The following is a 20,314-nucleotide window of genomic DNA, read 5'->3' as shown; positions in this document are numbered from 1 at the left end:
TGGAGTGTGGGGAAGGGAGGTAATTGGCCGATTTTTGCACAACAATCGGCCGATGCCGATTTCTTAAAAAAAGACCAAATATCGGCCAATATATCGGTCGACCTCTAGTTTGGCCCCCACGGAGCCCTGATCTCGACATCATCGATTTTGTCTGGGATTACATGAAGAGACAGAAGATCTTTGGTTAGTTCTCCAAGATGTTTGGAACAACCTACCTGCCGCGTTCCTTCAAAAATTGTGTACAAATGTACTTAGAAGAATTAATGCTATTTTGCAGGCAAAGGGTGGTCACACAAAATTTTGATTTGGATTTCTCTTCTTTTCATTTACTTTCCATTTTGTTAATTGAGAGAAATAAACTAACACTTCTGTTTCTGAAAGCATTCTTAATTTACAGCATTTACAAACTTTTGCACAGTACTGTGTGTGTGTAATATAAATATATACTGTATATATAAAACCAAAATTGTTTATCTAAACTCTATAGGCAGGAGAGTGCTGCCATTATAAATGCATCTTAGCATGTTTCTGTGTCCTGCTTATTATATTATGAGTGTCCTACTTTTATTGTGCTCCCTTTCCACTAAACATCTTGTCCCCCAGTACCCAGTGTCTACAATACGTTTGGATGGTAGCTGTGTCTTAAAGCACAGTCATTCATTTTCTCTCTCTCTCATTTTTGGCACTCAAGATATTATTGAAAGTTTACAGAGTTGTAGAAAATGTGTGACTTTACGGCATGTGAACACTGAAAATCTTGTGTGTTTTCTTTTAGTGTTCATGATCAGCTAGTAGTGTGCTTTCAAATGGTTGCATGCACCTTATTCACTCAGTGCAGGGAGAGAGGTCTGAGGGGGATTTTTGCTCTTTTTTTCATTAATAAGCATTGGGCATACAACAAATTCAATGAAATTCATGAGGACACTGGGGATAAGGCTGTTATTTGTGTTTTATACATTTCCCAAATGTGTATTGTCTGCTTGCCATATATTGAATATTTATTAGAATGATACAGACAATGAAAATAATACTTATGCATAGTTCAGTGGGATTTTCTCATCAACATTTTACAGAGTTGAACTCCATGAACTTGTAAATATCCTTGTATATTATCAGGAAAAGTGTTTTCGGTTTTTTTTGCTTCATTTATTTGTGGTGTCTGAGATGTTTGCAGTCAGCCTGTATATTTCTCATACTGCACAAACACAGACTGACTTATTTTAACCAGTTCCCGACCGCCTGCCGTACATAAACTGCGGCAAGGCAGCTCTATTGCGCAGAATCACTTACCTGTGCGTGATTTTGTCAATAGCCACTGGGGGGGCACGCGCCGCCGGAGCCACGATTGCACGCTGATTGGCCACAGAGGCAATTGCTCCCCACAGAGACAGAACGGCGGTCTGAAAATGTAAACAAGTAGACTGCCGTACTATCAGGTATTGACACTGTAATCTAGTGTTTCTGCTAATTGGGAACACGGATCACAGTGTCCATGCAGTGAGCCGATCCCCCCCACAGTAAGAAAGCACAATCATGGAATACACTTAACCCTTTGATCGCCCCTGATGTTAACCCCTTCCCTACCAGTGTCATTTATACAGTGTCAGCGCATATTTTTAGCACTGATCACTGTAATAATGTCACTGGTTCCCAAAAAAGTGTCAAGTGTCAGCTATGTGTCCAGTCTGTCCAACGCAATGTCGCAGTCCCACTAAAAATCACTGATCACCGCCATTACAACTAAAAAAATAAAATAAAAATGCCATAAATATATCCCCTACTTTGTAGACGCTATAACTTTTGTGCAAAACAATCAATATACGCTTATTGGGATTTTTTTTAGCAAAAATATGTAGCAGAATACATATTGGCCTAAATTGATGAATAAATTAGATTTTTTTTTTTTTTTTTTTAATTGGATATGTTTTATAGCAGAAAGTAAAAAATAGTAATGAAATATGAGTGGTGTATCCGCGCAACGGAACAGAAAATTAAAAAGTGGAGAAAATGGAAAAAAAATGGAAACAATGGAAGAAATCGCATAAAGGACTGCTGCCTCCACAGATGTGATTTCCACCTAGGTGGAAAAAACAGAAGGTAAGTGAAGGGTTAGTGTGTGGGTGTGGCGCTGTCCTAATTTATAGAAATACTTGGTAAATTGTGTGTAGCCAAATCCCATATGTAAAGTCGCATAAACCAAAATTGCAAATAAAAAATTAAACGAAAATAAAACCAAACATAAAACAGCAAAGTGACCCCCTTTGGAGTGTGTAGGTGTAACGTTGTCCTAGTGGAGAAAAAAGTGGAGAAAATGAAAAAAAATGGAAACAATGGAAGAAATCGCATAAAGGACTGCTGCCTCCACAAATGTGATTTCCACCAAGGTGGAAAAAACAGAAGGTAAGTGAAGGGTTAGTGTGTGGGTGTGGCACTGTCCTAATTCATAGAAATACTTGGTAAATCGTGTGTAGCCAAATCCCATATGTAAAGTCGCATATAAAATTGCAAATAAAAAATTCAACGAAAATAAAACCAAACATAAAACAGCAAAGTGACCCCCTTTGGAGTGTGTAGGTGTAACGTTGTCCTAGTTTAAAAAATACTTTGTAAATCGTGTGTAGCCAGATCCCACATGTAAAATCGCATGTAAATTATAAACAAAATATAAACAAAATCGCATATAGCAAATATAACGGCTAGGTTGGCCCCCTTTGAATTGGGGGAGGGGGAAGGGGAACAGGGGATGAAATCAAAAAATGACTTTAGCCGAAGCTATTCCATCCGCATAAAAACCCCATATAGTGATTGACAAACATAACATTGCTGAATAATTACATAGGTTAAATCGTGACTAGTGCTCAGTGCAGTTTAAGTGAAAAACTTGACATCTTTGTAAAACAAGGCAGGTATTTGTATTAATCTTGGTGACCAGGTGCTCGTGTCTTGTGATCATGCGGACACTCACAAGCTTCTTTAACCCCTGCGGGGGTAATGCGCAGTCACAGTGTATGCCACTGTGCGGCAATCCACAGGCTGTTTCTGGGTCACGGTGACGTTTTAGGCATAAGAGAAGAAAGAGGAGATTCCATAGCGTAAAACCATAAAACACTCTCTATTGAACGCAGATGACAGAATGGTACTCACATTTAAGCAGTTTATAATAGGCAACCAAATGTCATCAAAACAGGAGAGCGTCAGATTTAAGTTGGTGATCCTCTGGGAGATGATGCAAAAGCATCAGAATAGGCCACGCCCTACGCGTTTCGTCATAGGGACCTCAACGCTCCAGTTGAGGTCCCTATGACGAAACGCGTAGGGCGTGGCCTATTCTGACGCTTTTGCATCATCTCCCAGAGGATCACCAACTTGAATCTGACGCTCTCCTGTTTTGATGACATTTGGTTGCCTATTATAAACTGCTTAAATGTGAGTACCATTCTGTCATCTGCGTTCAATAAAGAGTGTTTTATGGTTTTACGCTATGGAATCTCCTCTTTCTTCTCTTATGCCTAAAACGTCACCGCGACCCAGAAACAGCCTGTGGATTGCCGCACAGTGGCATACACTGTGACTGCGCATTACCCCCGCAGGGGTTAAAGAAGCTGGTGAGTGTCCGCATGATCACAAGACACGAGCACCTGGTCACCAAGATTAATACAAATACCTGCCTTGTTTTACAAAGATGTCAAGTTTTTCACTTAAACTGCACTGAGCACTAGTCACGATTTAACCTATGTAATTATTCAGCAATGTTATGTTTGTCAATCACTATATGGGGTTTTTATGCGGATGGAATAGCTTTGGCTAAAGTCATTTTTTGATTTCATCCCCTGTTCCCCTTCCCCCTCGCCCAATTCAAAGGGGGCCAACCTAGCCGTTATATTTGCTATATGCGATTTTGTTTATATTTTGTTTATAATTTACATGCGATTTTACATGTGGGATCTGGCTACACACGATTTACAAAGTATTTTTTAAATTAGGACAACGTTACACCTACACACTCCAAAGGGGGTCACTTTGCTGTTTTATGTTTGGTTTTATTTTCGTTGAATTTTTTATTTGCAATTTTGGTTTATACTTTATATGCGACTTTACATATGGGATTTGGCTACACACGATTTACCAAGTATTTCTATGAATTAGGACTGTGCCACACCCACACACTAACCCTTCACTTACCTTCTGTTTTTTCCACCTTGGTGGAAATCACATTTGTGGAGGCAGCAGTCCTTTATGCGATTTCTTCCATTGTTTTCATTTTTTTTCATTTTCTCCACTTTTTTCTCCACTTTTTTCTCCACTAGGACAACGTTACACCTACACACTCCAAAGGGGGTCACTTTGCTGTTTTATGTTTGGTTTTATTTTCGTTTAATTTTTTATTTGCAATTTTGGTTTATGCGACTTTACATATGGGATTGGGCTACACACAATTTACCAAGTATTTCTATAAATTAGGACAGCGCCACACCCACACACTAACCCTTCACTTAGAAAGTAAAAAATATAGTTTTTTTCAAAATTGTTCTTTTTTTTTGTTTATAGCGCAAAAAATAAAAACCACAGAGGTAAGCAAATACCACCAAAAGAAAGCTCTATTTGTGGGAAAAAAAAGGACACCAATTTTATTTGTGTACAGCGTCGCATTTCCACGCCATTGTCCATTAAAGTAACGCAGTGCCGTATCGCAAAAAATGGCCTGGTCATTAAGGGGGTAAAACCTTCCGGGGCTGAAGTGGTTAAGGACCACTCTCACAAAAAATATTGCCTTCTGATAACTATATGGTTATAATTCACATTACTATAGCACAATATTTACGTTCACTAAAATCTCATGTAATCATTAACATGTTAATGTCATTTAAAATGTTATTTTTAGGAATTTTAAATACACAGCTTTCATTAAAATAATACCTGGTCATACTGTTATTGCAGGTCTATGTTCAGGCACTTTCTGTTGTAGGGTTACAATGCCCTCTTTTAGTCTCTTGCATTTGATAACCTGTGACACAGGCTTCCAAAGGAGAATACAAGTGGCTGTTCACAGTAAGCAGGCAAATCTCACTGTTTTCACCATTAGGAAGCCTATCCACAAGTGTATTTAGACATCAAGTTGCTGTAAAGAGGCTGGAGGAGATCAGCAGTACTAAGATGCAACAAAGGAAGAAAAACATATTTTCAGGCTGAGCTCTTATTTTACTTTTTTTATTTCCACAATATTTACATGCAGACCAAACTATCCAGACAACATTCCAGAGAATGAGATCTTGACAAGCTAGAACAGTGCTAGAGCAGCTTACAAGAGATATCCTTCTTTCTGTAGTTTAAATCTGCTTTAAAAAAAATGCTGCAATTTCCAGGTCACCCCTGTCAGCATTATGGTTTGCCCCAACTCTGGTCAATGTCACTTTTGCTGGCCAGTTTTTGATGCATGTAAATGGGGGAAAAATATAAATGCAAATAATACACTGAATACCCATGCATTCTGATTTTGTACTAACACCTTTCATATCTTAATGGTACATTACAGGGCACAGGCAAAGTGTTCATAGATACTTACATATAACCCTATTCCACTTGAGTCCTCGGTTTTTTGCTAGTGTCTAAAGGTGATGGATCTCTTCTCCCTTGCAGAGAAATCACTCTTAACTTAAAGTGTTACTAAACCAACAACAATAAAATCAATGTGTATATGCAGTAAAGCATGTTTGTTATACTCACTGTGGAACCTAAAGGGTTAATCCTCTGCATTATGTAAAAAGGTTGTTTGATCCTGTCTTCTCTGATTCTCCCCTTCTTTCACAGTCCCCAAACCATCTCCTGATAGAACAGAGCCTTGTGGGCAAGCTGCTCATGCTCAGTTTGGTGTGTATTGCTAGAGTTTTTTATTTTTTTTTCTTGGGAGAGTGCATGTGATTGGCACAGGACCAATCAGCACTGTCCAGACAGAATGTCAGGGGTCCTGCAGCCTGATTGGACAGTCAGAGCAGAATGAAAACTCCTCCTAGAAGCTTTAACCAGCCATTGATAGAAGTCACACAGACTGCTCTAACTGCTGATAAAAAAAAATGTATTTAGCATTTTCATGTTCTGTGTACTGTGGGAGACCAGATATAGTGAATGCAGGGTTCTGGGTTTAGTAACACTTTATTTTTTTATTTTCGGATTCTTAGGCTTCATGTACACTTAAACTACTTTGACCGCCAACTGTGGGAAAACGCAAAATGCGTCAAAATCGTGCCTCAATTTTGCACGTTTTGCGGCAGGCAGTCAAAACGTTCCTATCCTCAACGTGATTCTTCTGCATTCAGGAGAGGAAGGCTAGGGGAGGTTGAACTCTAACCTCAGCAGCTCCTAAACGCCTATGTGTACATGGACAACACATAGGCTTTTATGGAGTTGAGTTTAGATGCTTTGGCAAAAGAACGTCTAAAGCTCCTAAACTCAAGTTTAGTAGCTGCTAGTGTACATGAAGCCAATTTATCTCCTTCACTACCTTCCAAAATCATAAGTAGAAGCTGTGCCTCCAGATCGATGCAACCACTGAAAAACTTGGGAACCATACCCGAACTCTATGTTCTCTTGGCAGCCTATAATGTTGCTTTTGGCACTGGATCCTGCACGGGCCCTCACCTTGACACCTAGTGCAATGTGTGAAGTCAGCCACAGGGTGCTATACAGGTCCAGAGCTGTGGTCCACCCCTGTGAAACCCAGTCCACGGTGACCCCTTCGGGTGCAGTTCCACCGTGACGGTTGAAGCCTAGACTTTATATATAGTCCAGGGTCATGGACAGGTAAGACAGGGACATCCTCTATCTCTGACCGTTACTGTGAAAACTGAGGCTGTGTTTGGAATGCGTTCACTTTACAGTGTAAACTTTTCAAATTGGCGCTAAAATTCAACAACATAAGCCTTTCACCATGAGGATTCATTACAGGACAGTCTACACCTGTGTTGCTGCTTATTGCTTCTAGACATGCTTACCCTATATTCCACACCCTACCTTGTCGGTACTCCACAGCAGAATACCTTCACCAGTAGTTATGGAAGAAACCAGGCGAAAGGAAGCCACAGATAAACCTCAGGTAAACATTCACTCTGCTAAAGGTCAGCACAACACAACCTCAGAGTGATGATGCTTCCCTTGCATCAGGGCAGGAACTAATTTTATCTCCAGTCTCTGGATCCGATACTAACTCACTCTCAGGCTTGTAACAGGCCTGAGGCCCTATAGCCTCATATAATACAAATCCTCCCACATGAGTTGTACCTGTTTATCTGCAGCAATCTCATCTCTATAGCCATTCAAAGTGCACAGTTTACACAGCAAACTGTGTAAGGATTAGCTCAGGCATGTTCACAACTCCTCTTGCCTGTGCCCGCCAAGAAGCTGACACTCCGCAGTCCTAATCGCAGGTAGTGAGACATTTCCCGCAGCCGCAGATTGGGAAATGTCTCACTGCCTGTGATTAGCGCTGCGGAGTGTCGGCTTCCTGGCGGGCGCGGGCACATGGACTTGCGAACACGCCAGAGCTCATCCTTATTCCCGAGCTTTAAGTGGCAGGGATCTAATATCAGACTGTACAGCACAGGGGGGTGCTGAGTGTAATCTGGGACCTGAGTGGAGGGAATGGACCCACTTTTACAGTCTTACAATCACTTTCTGTGTTCTGGGGAGGGGGGCTTCTAAGGCTGTCTCACATAATTGCTTGGTGTCGGCATAAATTGTTAGAAGTGACGCATGCAGTTAGCAGAGTAAGAAGAGAACAGACAGAATTCACACTAAGAGCAAGGTAGGGTCATAATTGTGGCGCCCAGGGTGGGGCATGTTCATGAAAGCTTTGCCAGTGTCCATTCACCTCAGGGTACAAGCCCAAAACCCAGTGTCTATGAATGCTTTGCCTAAGTCCTGTACTGCAGTCCAAGATATGGAATTCACAGGTAAGTGAATTCAAAAAGAAAATCATTCCTCTTTTTCCTAGTTCCCCTTTTTTCCTTACTTCCACTTCACTTTAATTCAGCAGTGCGGGGAGTCTACATATGACTGTGCACCATAGTTAGATGCAGTGTTCACTGCGATGCCACAGAGTTGAGCAAACGCAGCCCCTTCCATTCTGTGAAAATCCAGTCTGGGTGAAGAAGCTTGTGCTAAGGACTGTGGCTGTTTCTGCCTTATTGCAGGAGCAATGCTTTCTATTTTGTTTTTCTTTTAGGGAAGTGACAGAGTCGCTTAAAAGTTGTTCTAAAAGCTTAAGTTTTTTTTTTTTTACCTTAAAGTGGTTTTAAACCTTTACATATACCCAGTGAGAGCTGATTGGAGGGATGGGACACACCCCCATGAACACAGGAACACTGTAGAGGGATATGCTTTGTTCATATTTCGTGTCTGAGGTTTATAACTATTTTAATGCATTGTCTGCATTAAGGTTAAAAACCTTCTGCCTGAGCTCACCCAAACTTGATCCATCGCTGTGCCTGAGAGCAGTGTCTCAGTTCTCCCCTCCTCACAGGGCATATTGACAGCAACAGGAACCTTTGGCTTCCACTGCTGTCAGTTAAATCCTGTGATGGGGAGCGAGGCTGAGCCATCTGTGTCTATAGGATCAAGTCTACATGAGTGATCCCATAGGAAGCAGCTTCCTATGGGTGGTGGCACTCGGCAAAGAGATAAACCCAGTGTCGGCAGGGGGACCCCAAAGGAAGAGGCTGTTCCATGCAAAACCATTGCGCAAAGCAGGTATGTATAACTTGTTTCTTAAATAAGAAACAAGTTTAAATAAGAAACAAGGTTTACAATTTCTTTAAAAAAGCAATTTGCTGAGTGTGAGGAATACATAGATTGAAAAAACAAGTTTAGCATTGTAACGAGCACTGTTAGCAATTATGAATAATACAGATAATATCAATATTAATAATACAAAATGTATATTAAAAACAAAACAACAAAACAAGCAGCTAAGCACTATAACCCAGATATCGGGCACAAAAAAGAATATATAGTAAGGAGTGCAGCGCTAGAAAATATCAAATGCAAATATACAAACTAGAAAACGTGCTGATGTGCACATGTGAACAGTAATTAATATACAATATTCATGTGAATATAATATGATTCAAAAAACAAAAATGGTTAATTATAAGCAAGAATAAAGTGCAAATTAAACACTTGTGCAGAAAGTTCATTGGTGATAAACATTCATAAGAAGAGATCCTCATGAAGCATGGATCCAATAGGTGAAATCATGTCAAGTGTAAAATATAAACTTGACCACGTGAAACCCATCACCACAGAGAGATAAGAGGCTTACCAGAGAGCCAGCAACCACCTTATTCAGGGGGGGTCATAAGGCGCTTGTTGGATCTGAGATCCTGTGAAACGATGTCCTGGTGCGTCCCTCTGCAATCTGAGACCTTATACAGGGACAAACCAGTGTCCTGGTTTGTCCTTCTCCGGAATTCCTCACAGGTACCAAGCAGTGTTCAGATCCTTACAGGAGCCTCTGCAAAGACGTTTGTGTGTGAACCTGTTAGCTAACAAGCCTCTTATCTCTCTGTGCAGCCATTATCACCTACCCTACCACATAGTTGGAGAAAGGATCTGTCTTTTCACTTCTACCAGAACAAAACCCTCATACCCCTGTTTGCAATCCTCTAGGAGAGCTGGAGTTTTTCTCTATCTGCTGTGATAAAGTTGTAAAGCCTCATTATGTGATTAATCATGATTTTGCAAGATCAACAGAGCCTGAGGTAGTAAGGGCCTGGGACACAGGAAACGTTAAAAAATAAATAAATAAATTACAAGACACACATGTATCCTCTGTTTTTGGCTTTTAATATACATTGTTCAGATTGTATCAAGGACTAAAAATATTGCTCAAAGTTTTACAATGAGCTTTATCTTAACTTGTTTTACTTGCAAATCACAAAGCAAAAGCTAACAAAAGTGCAAAGCCTAATGCTCGCTGTGCACTAACCAGTCAAGAACCACTCCTTGCAGGGCCAATTCACATCAGAACACTGTACAGGAATCACTTGCGATCTGCAGTGGGTGTTAGTGTTTACACCACAAACGCAGTGCACTTGCCTGCACCGGATCGCATGGTACAGTAGTACCATGCAATCTGGTTGCTCTGCATTTTTTTAAAGTAGTGCATGTGCTACTTTTGGTGCGGTCCGGTGTGATTTTAGCCTATTTAAATTTATAGGCTGAAATTGCACTGCACCCAGATTACATATGAATTGCACAGGAACATGCTGTGCGTTCCTGTGCGATTCATGGTGTGAACCTGCCCTAAGACCAGCATTTTCATAAAAACATTTCATTAAACTAATGATAATGAAAACATAATATATAGTAAGTTTATTTGTAATACTTCAAAACTAGAAGCATCCTAAGGGCCGTTTAACATTTCATTTTTTCAGGCGGACCCGATCGGACCCTCCAGTCTTCTCTGTGGAGCGGCAGGTGTCAACGGACATGTCTGTTGACATCAGATTTGATCCTACCCTGCTAAAAACAGATGGATGGGTATCTAGTCCTCATCTGTCTGGTGGATCGGATGGCAGTTGGGTGTAAATGAACAGGTGGTCCATTTACGTTCGATCGCCCATAGAGGAGAGCGGGCTGTGTCTGTGTCCACTCTGCATAAGCAGAGTGGACACAGACCAGCCATCTCCCTGCTCAGTGGGGGTTAGAGGACAGATTCCCCGCAGAGCAGGTGGACTCCAACGAAGCTCACCCCGTGTGTAAGAGGCCGATATCAAAGCTCTTGTGAAGACCAGTATTTTTCCCATTAAAAAAAACCTTATAGCTGCCAGCACATTTTTTGGGACCTACATGTTAATGTCAGTGAAAGCCCCTGTTTTATAACTGCTAGATTGGACTGACTGGTTCCTGCACCTTGCATTATTTTGTTACCCCCATTCAGTGGTGCTTTACTACCAGCACAATGCTGCAAACTGTCTTTCCAGACCTTGGTCAGTGATTGTTTGCACAACTCCTGTATGCAGCTTTTCTGTATGGCATAACCATCATTTTAACAGTATTACTGATATTCCAGTTTTTATTATATTATTTCTTTACAGAACCATCAGAGTATGGCTTTTTTTCAAGCTCCTTATTTGGCAACTACAACAGTGATAGTTCCCCTGGGGGTCCTGGTGACCTGACAATGCTCCCACACCTTGCAGATCTGGTCAGCTACAGCATACAGAAAGTCATTGGGTTTGCCAAAATGATACCTGGATTCCGGTAAGAGCAACAAATAAATAATAAAATCAGTGGTGGTCTTCATATCTAAGCATTTAGCAAATGTTAATAACTGCAGTGTATTAAAACTCAACTATGTTGTATTTGTGTGGGAACCTAAGGATAGCCCAGAAAGTACAAGAGAGAATAGTGAACACTCATGTATTTTCTCTTGTAGAAGGCACAGTATGCTTCCTTCCCCTGTGACCCAGGAGCCTTGGTGGTAGGAATTGGAGGTGACAAGGCTGGGATTTCATTTAAAGTAGAATTCAAGGCTAGAACTAACTAAGGTTAAAGGATAAGTTCAACTTTTGTAACAGGTTACATGTTACACCCATATTCAGGGTGTAACATGTTACAGATGCACCGGCCCCCGCTCCCCCAATCTGCTGTTCTGACAGCTAGCGGGCATCTTCTCCCCCACCCCCCATGCACTGTCACAATCTGCAAACAATCCAGTCTTCTGTGAATGGTAAAACTACAAGGGCTGTCGGCTTGTAGTTCTCAATGATTGCAGTGGTAGTTCATTAAGTCTTCCTGTCTCAGTGTGAATGCCTGGCCGTATCAGAGGTATGGCCAGACAGATACACAGACAGTCTGCAGGATCGTGGGTGCAGTGCTTTACAGGTCCATTACAAAAAATAAATAATAAATGCATATTTTTTTTACATGCAAAAAAAGTGCTTTTTTTTTTTTTAAAGGTAAACTTATCCTTTAAAATTGCTCTCACCCTCTTTCTAACACCTATACTAACTACCCTATGTGCATCCTTACCTATTCTTAGGGCACTCCAGTCTGATCATGTGATTTTCCCAGCAGTCAGCTTCAGGGGAGAGCGTCGACAATGGTTTGAATGACTGGGCCGTGGCGTCACCTATAGGCTCACTATGGGGTGTCTGTTGTCAGCTGTCCCTTCTGTCCACTGAAGATAGCCACTGGGAGTTAATTACATGACTGGGGTGGAGCGCCCTGAAAGTATAAGCATTTTCCTTCTACAAGGTAGTTAGTATAGGTGTTAGAAAGGGAGTGGGAGCACTTTTATCTCAGTTCTAGCCTTAAAGCGGATGTAAACCCCCCATATAGCCAGTGAAGTGAACAGCCTCCGATGATACACAGGGATAAAACAAATCTCCCTACATAAGTTTTACATGTATATCTTCTGTCTTCACCTTGATATACTGTTTAGAAAGTGCACATTCTGTTAGAATTTACACTTCCTGATTCCCCTGTAGGAGGAGATCATTGCAAGGCACTGTGAGAGAGAAAGCTGATTGGAGGAAAGGCCTCAGAGAGCTTGACAAAAGTTCTCAGGCTGATAACAGACAAACAGAGCAGGAGAAAGCTATGAGACACAGGGCTTTAAAGAATGATAGCAAAACACTACAGATACAGTTTTGCTCATAAGTCCAGAAACACACTGACCTTTTATACACACACACTAATTACAAGCAAACAGAGTGAGGATGGTTACCTTTAATAGCCATTCAAACCCCTTTGTGTCAACTTGTGTGTGCATGTTATCAGGCCAAAATCACCAGGGTATGTAAACTTTTGATCAGGGTCATTTGGGTAGTTTCTGTTGCTATTATGATTTAAAAAGAGTAAACACAGTTGATTGATAATAAATGGCTTCAGCCAAACACTAACCATGAGTGAAAGAAAAGTTTTTGTGTTATCATTCATATTCTCTGAAAAATGACCAAGAAATCATAAATTCTGCCAGGGTATGTAAACTTATGAGCACAACTGTATATGTGCCCAGCTCAAATTTCATGAATCGGGTTTACATCCACTTAAATTCCACATTAAGTGTCCGTAAATCAGCAATCCTGTTGTCAAAATTATTTAAGGCTCATTATATTTTTTTCATGTTGGAACATTCCTTGTTAACCTTTTGATGTTGCAAGTACCCTTTAGCCCTGGTTCACACCCGTGCGACTTGTCATACGATTTGACAGTTCAAAATCACATGACAGGTCACTCCCTATTTGTGGCAATTGAACCGTTCAAATCGTTGCCACTCAAGTCACAGCGATCTTGAAAAAGGTTCCTGCACTACTTTTCTGCAATTTCATAGTGACTTGCATTGACTGTTACATTAAGTCACAAGCCGCCATGAAATTGCACATCCAAATCGCACTGATCTGCAGCTTTGGAGTCGTGCTGTGGGAACGCAATTTCAAAGCCACACTGGTGTGAACCAGGGCTTAATGAAAACTCTGTAAACTATTTAAGCTAGCCATAGATTACCAAACGAAAATTCTTGTGAGAAGAAGGTTCTTAGAAAAGACGTTCTTTTTTCCAGTCATTAGTGGGTCAAATCGACATTCGTTTTCAACCGCAGTGACGAGAACAAGTTTCTAACCGTGTATGTGGTTTTTGTTCGGTAAAGTCCATTAATTCCAAAATCAAATGTTAAACGCAATCTAAATCTTTCAAATGACAAATGAATGTTCTAAGAATTTTAGTTTGAAATTTTATCCATCTCTGGCCAGCTTTAGCAGTCACTGACCCTTATGCATCAGCATTTTCATGAATGGAAAGAAGCCCTTATTTTAGTAATGGTATCTGATTTTAGTTGTAATTGCAGTGTGGTGTGTCTGAATCTGTAGGGCCAGTTCATGGAGTCCCCTGATAAGAAGTGTGACAGAAGCTGAAGAAGAGAGATTACAGCCACATGTTGAATGTGTTTTTGCACTTATTGACATATTTTAACCAGCAGCATAAACGTTCAGAAAAATTGCTTCCAGCTTCAGTCTAATACCCTATACACGCGGTCGGATTTTCCAACGGAAAGAGTGAGATCGGATTGTGTTGTCGGAAATTCCGATCGTGTGTGGGCTCCATCTGACTTTTTCCTTCGGAATTTCCGACACACAAAGTTTGAGAGCAGGCTATAAAATTTTCTGTCAACAAAATCCGATCAGTTAAATTCCGATCGTGTGTACACAAATCCGACGCACAAAGTGCCACGCATGCTCAGAATAAATTAAGAGATGAAAGCTATTGGCTACTGCCCCGTTTATAGTCCCGACGTACTTGTTTTACGTCACCGCATTCAGAACGATCGGATTTTCCAACAACTTTGTGCGACCGTGTGTATGCAAGACAAGTTTGAGCCAACATCCGTCCGAAAAAATCCATTGATTTTGTTGTCTCAATGTCCGATCAATGTCCGATCGTGTGTACAGGGCATTAGAGATGTTAGTTAAGGTTTGTGGGATGCCATAGACATCCTGAACTTTCCTAGATCATTTGCATTTGGCAGGAACAAGTATCAACCACCTAATGTCTGTGAACACTTAACTGATGTCCGTTAACCAAAGCAAATGTAATAGCAGTAATGTGTTTTGTTTTGAAATGTAGTGACCTCGCTGCAGAGGACCAGATTGCCTTGTTAAAATCCTCCGTTATCGAAGTTATAATGCTGCGATCCAACCAGTCATTCTCCCTGGATGATATGTCCTGGTCATGTGGCAGTGAAGACTTTAAGTACAAAGTTGATGATGTGACACAAGGTAAAAATCAGTTTGTAAATCGGATTTCCCATCCTGCATTGCCATTCTTTTGATGAGTTATCTCATCCATAGCTATTCACTTTTTTGTGGAGGGTGATGGAGTAGGTTTTGCAACATATTTACCGCTAAAGCTTTTTTATATATCCTTGCTGTACCTTCAGCAATCTCCTTCATTCACAAAGCTGGATCTTTAAATTAAAGTGACACAAAACGATATCCAATTTCTCCAAAAACAATCCATGCACATGCACTACTTAAAGGCCCTGTAATCTATTTTTCATGAAAATGTTTCTTACTGTGTTTTTCTGACACCTTTTACCATCCTTCATGAGCTCCTGAACCTCTCCTTCTGTTCTTCTTTCCTCTCACTTCTGTTTGTTTGGAACAAGCAGTGCATGTTAGTTGTGAGCACCATAGTCTATACCTAGTCCATCTTGAGAACGAGCAAGGAGGTTGGACTATAGCAAAAAAAAAAAAAGAAAAGGAATATAGAGATTTTGACTCAGCAATAGAAGGTACTGTACTTTTCAAGTTGAGTACATACTTGAATAGATTTTTTTTTTTTTTTTGTTAAACAGATTTTAGTGTCACCCTTAAGGCTTCATGCACACTGGTTTATTGTAAATGCTGTTTCTCCTGACAGGAGAAAATCAGCGTTAAAACGCACCTAGGTGTTTTTTTTTTAATGCGTTTAGCCGTGTTTGGGTGCTTATTTTATTGGCCAGAGTTGTAATTTATTCTGGCCGTTGACATGAATAAAATGCACATTTGCTAAATGCTCCTTGGCAAGCACAGAGGTAAGACGTTTCTTGTAGTTCGTGACTAGGTTTGCACACATCTCAGGAGAGATTTTGGGCCACTCTTCTTTACAGATCATCTCTAAATCCTTAAAGCGGCGTTCCACTTAAAAGTGGTTCTTCCACTTATCCGTCTCCTCGGAGGGGGGGTGCTGGACCTCCTCTTTAAGGTTTCTTGGCTGTCTCTTGGCAACTCTAAGTTTTGGCTCCCTCCATAAATTTTCTATAGGATTACAGTCTTTAGAATGACTAGGCCACTCCATGACCTTAATGTTCTTCTTCTTGAGCCACTCCTTTGTTGCGGTATGTTTCGGGTCATTTTCATGCTGGAAGACCTGTCCACAACTTTTTTTCAGTGTTCTGGCTAAGGGAAGAAGGTTCTCATCCAGGATTTTACAATACATGGCCCCATCTATTGGCTCCTCAATGCGGCAAAGTCAGCCTGTACCTTTAGCAGAGAAACGGCCCCAAAGCATCATGTTTCCACCTCCCTGCTTGACTGTAGGGATGGTGTTCCTAGGGTCATAATCAGCATTTTTCTTTCTCCAAACACGAGTCGAGTTAATGCCAAAAAGCTCAATTTTGGTCATATCTGACCACAGCACTTTCTCCCAATCCTTCTCTGAATCATTTAGATGTTCTTTGGCATGACTGTACATGTGCCTTCACCGTGTTTGGAGGAAGAAAAATGTTGACTATGACCCTAAGAACATCATCCCTACAGTCAAGCACAGAGGTGGAAACATTATGCTTCTGGGCGGTTTCCCTGTTAAGGGTACAGACCAACTTTGCCCCATTGAGGGACCAATAGATGGGGCCATGTATTTTAAAATCTTGGATGAGAACCTTCTTCCCTCAGCCAGAACACTGAAGATGGGTCATGGATGGGTCTTTCAGCATGACAATGACTCAAAACATACTGCCAAGGCAACAAAGGAGTGGCTCAAGCAGAAGCACATCAAGGTCATGGAGTGGCCTAGCCAGTCTCCAGACCTTAATCCTATAGAAAATGTATGGAGGGAGCTAAAACTTTGATTTGCCATGTGACAGCCATGAAACCTTAAGGGTTTAGAGAAGATCTGTTCAAAAAAAGAGTGAACCAAAATCCCTCCTGAGATGTGTGCAAACCTGGTCACCAACTGCAAGAAACGTCTTACCTCTGTGCTTGCCAACAAGGGTTTCTCCGCCAAGTACCAAGTCATGTTTTGCTTGGGGATCAATTACTTCTTTTATAACATTTATAGTTTATAACATTTGTATCATGTGTTCTTTCTGGATTTTTGGTTGATATTCTTTCTCCGTCATTTAAAATACACCTATGATCCAAAATTATAGACACTTAATTTCTTTGTAAGTGGGTACACTTACAAAATCTGCAGGGGATCAAATAATTATTTTCTCCACTGTACATGGTAAAGAGTAGTTGTTTTGTCACTATAGCGTTACCTGACAAGATGCTTTTTAGCTGAAACTCCCAATTCATAGGTGGCAATCACTTGATAGCTTTTGACATTTTGCAGCCTGGTCACAGAGTTAATTCTGGCTGATGAACAGGAGACAATAGCCAGATTAGAATGTGTACTCACAAACCGGGGGTACTGTGTTGTGGTCTTTGGGGCACTTTTAGTGATTCCAGGCAAGTATAAGCAGAATTTGAGGAATCTCCAGATCCTCTCAAAATGTTGAATGTGAATATGAAGATAATCAGTGTGCTGATTATCAGCACAGACCCCCCCACTGACAGGGAGAGCCATCAGCGCTTCCTGGTTCTCGCAATGATCAGCTGTGATTGGTCACAGCTGATCATGTGGTAAGAAGCCTCTGTCAGAGGCTTCTTATCACGATCGGATATGCAGTGTGTCAGACTGACACGCTGCACTGCGCGCTCCCGTGGGTGGGCACGCGTCGGCATGTTATCCTGCTGGATGTCATATGACGTCCAGTCAGGATAACAGAACCACTTCCTGGCTGTCATTCTGTTATAGGCCAGGCGGGAAGTGGTTAAGTAAAACATTTTAAACATGTTATACTTACCTGCTCTGTGCAGTGGATTTTCACAGGACAGCCCCGATCCTCCTCTTCTCGGGTCCCTCGTCGGCTCTTCTGGCCCCTCCCTCCTGACAAGTGCCCTCACAGCAAGCAGGTTGCTATGGGGGCACCCGAGCCAAGCTGAAGCTCCGTGTATCCATTCAGACACGGAGCTGTGGCCCCACACCCTTTCTCTCCTCATTGGCTGGCTGGCTGACTGACTTTGACAGCAGCAGGAACCAATGGCGCTGCGATGCTGTTTCCGCCAAAGAGGAGGGAAGTCACGGGAAGCCGAAACAATCCTACAGCATTGCTGGATAGAGAGGGGGCTCAGGTAAGTATTCGAGAGGCTGAGGGGGGCTGCTGCACACAGAAGGCTTTGCATCTTATTGCAAAGAATGCATTAAGGTAAAAAAACCTGATTTTACAACTACTTTACGTACAAGTAAGCTGTAATTTATCATTTTTTTTTTTTTTTTTTGGGGTGGGGGTTGGTATGGTATAACTATCAAAACCATGGGTCATAACCAAGGCCTATCTGGATGACTAATAAGGAGCAGTGTTAAAATTGGGTTATGTGATAGTTTATTATGATGACACAGTTATACCTTGCTGTCTCTGCTGTGTGTGTAATTGGCAGGTGCGCTTTAAGAGCTCTTACTTGGATAACTTGAAATTGTTGCCTCTGTTATGAGGATTGCTTTTGTAGACACTGCAATAGTCTAATGGTGCTGACCAGACACTTATTAGCCAGGTAATTTATTCTATTGCAGATAATTGTTTGTCCAGAAGATATGCAGAACACACAGTCTAGGGATAAGGGCTGCAAACATATGTTGGACAGCACCTAGTACTCTAAGCATTATTTGTTCAGTGATTCTTTTAATGCATATATGCCAAGTGGTCAACTAGATTGTCAATAATGACTTGATTGTCTTGTTGAGTTGTACTGTGCAATATAATTCATCATTCTGTGCCCACACACATTTCCAATTCTTTAAGGCAAAGTTCACCTTTGAGAAAAAATTATAAATGCACAAAATTTGGTAGCGTAAAAAAGTGTATTTATATTTTTTTACCCAATGAGCCTGCAAAGTATTCCCCCCGTGAGATACTTAATGTACAATCACCATAATTAACACACAATAAAAACAATCATTGTAGTCAGAAATTGTTAGGGAAAAAAAATATATAGTACAATAAATACCATTCAAGATTTTACCTCAAAGTGCATCTAAACCCAAGAACAGAAATGTAATATATTTCAGCTTGCAAGTCAGATGTTGTGGCTGCATTTGTTTACTTTTTCTAATTTTCACCTTGTGATCCTGCTAGTAACACACTTCCTCTCTGATGACAGCAAAGCTCACTCACTGTACTGTATCTATAGCAGCCTTGACATCCTGTGACAGGACTACAGAACACAACCCCCACTGCTCATCACCTTAAGATGTGGGGAAGGTGCTTTTGTAGTCCACAGAGATAGCTGTGAACAAGGTAACTGATGAGAGTGCATGAGAGATGAGAGAACACAGAAGGTTATTAGTTTACAAAATTTCCTACAGGATCAACATTTTTTTATCACTAAAATCTGTGTAATCCTCTTGGTTTTACTACGAAGGGTTGGTGGATTATTGTCTGAAATCTTTAATATAGGAGTGCACAGAGTAAAATAAAAGGGTTTGTGGTGAACTCACATGTAGCAAATTTTGGAATATTGTATTAACCAGTGACTGTTTTGCCCTCTGAACTTCACAGACCACAAGGTATCACAAGTTATTCATCAATTCAGTCTTTAATGGGGAACTTCCGCTTTAAGCACTCCTTGCCCCCTTACATGCAACATTTGGCATAATGGGTACCTGGTTTTGACAGGTACTTCCTGTCCCACTTCCTCCTTCCGTCACTTGCCCACCTTGGTGACTCCTCCTCTCCCCCTAGGCGCCCCCTCCCTCTCTGCAATCTTCTGGAACACGTCACAGGTCCCAGAAGATTGCCTGGCAACTAAGATAGTGCAGCGCGACTCGCACATTAGCCGCAAGCTATCACAGCTAAGTGCCCACAGTAGTAATGAGGATGGAGCGGAGGGGGAGAGGAGCGAGGCTTCGGACAGCCGCATCCCTGGATCATGGGACAGGTGAGTGTCTGTTTATTGAAAGTCAGCAGCTACACTTTTTAATAAACTTACAAAACAGTGAAACTCGCTTTAAAGTGGACCTTCAGTCATTTTTTCAGCTTTCCATCTATTAAATCTTCTGCCCTTGTTTTAACTTTGGATAGTAAAACATTTTCTTTCTACCAGTAAATACAGTGCTTTGCAAAAGTATTCACCTCCTTGGCATGTTTCGTGTTTTGTTGCCTTACAAACTGGAATTCCTTCTTGCAAAACTGCTCCAGCTCCTTCAAGTTGGATGGTTTGCGCTTGTGAACAGCAATCTTTAAGTCTGACCACAGATTTTCTATTGGATTGAGGTCTGGGCTTTGACTAGACCATTCCAACCCATTTACATGTTTCCCCTTAAACAACTCAAGTGTTGCATTAGCCGTGTGTTTGGGGTCATTGTCCTGCCGGAAGGTGAACCTCCATCCTAGCCTCAAATTACACACAGAGTGGTACAGAAATGCTCAAGAATATCCCTGTATTTAGCACCATCCATCTTTCCTCAAATCTGACCAGTTTTCCAGTCCCAACTGCTGAAAAACATCCCCACAGCATGA

General features: G+C 41.2%; 1 protein-coding gene across 2 annotated transcripts in view; it reads left to right on the top strand.

Annotated features, from left to right (window-relative positions):
• The window catches only part of VDR (vitamin D receptor), a 315,543-nt gene that overhangs the window by 281,592 nt on the left and 13,637 nt on the right, over positions 1-20,314 (top strand). For both annotated transcript variants that reach the window (XM_073613663.1, XM_073613662.1), the window contains 2 exons: positions 11,091-11,256; positions 14,620-14,771. In XM_073613663.1, coding sequence (XP_073469764.1) covers positions 11,091-11,256; positions 14,620-14,771 — 318 coding nt within the window. The remainder of the gene's footprint in view (positions 1-11,090; positions 11,257-14,619; positions 14,772-20,314) is intronic.

Source organism: Aquarana catesbeiana, linkage group LG02 (assembly GCF_042186555.1).
Source record: "Aquarana catesbeiana isolate 2022-GZ linkage group LG02, ASM4218655v1, whole genome shotgun sequence".
Lineage (NCBI taxonomy): Eukaryota > Metazoa > Chordata > Amphibia > Anura > Ranidae > Aquarana > Aquarana catesbeiana.
Note: the sequence above shows the minus strand (reverse complement) of the source record. Positions and strands in the feature narration are given on the sequence as shown.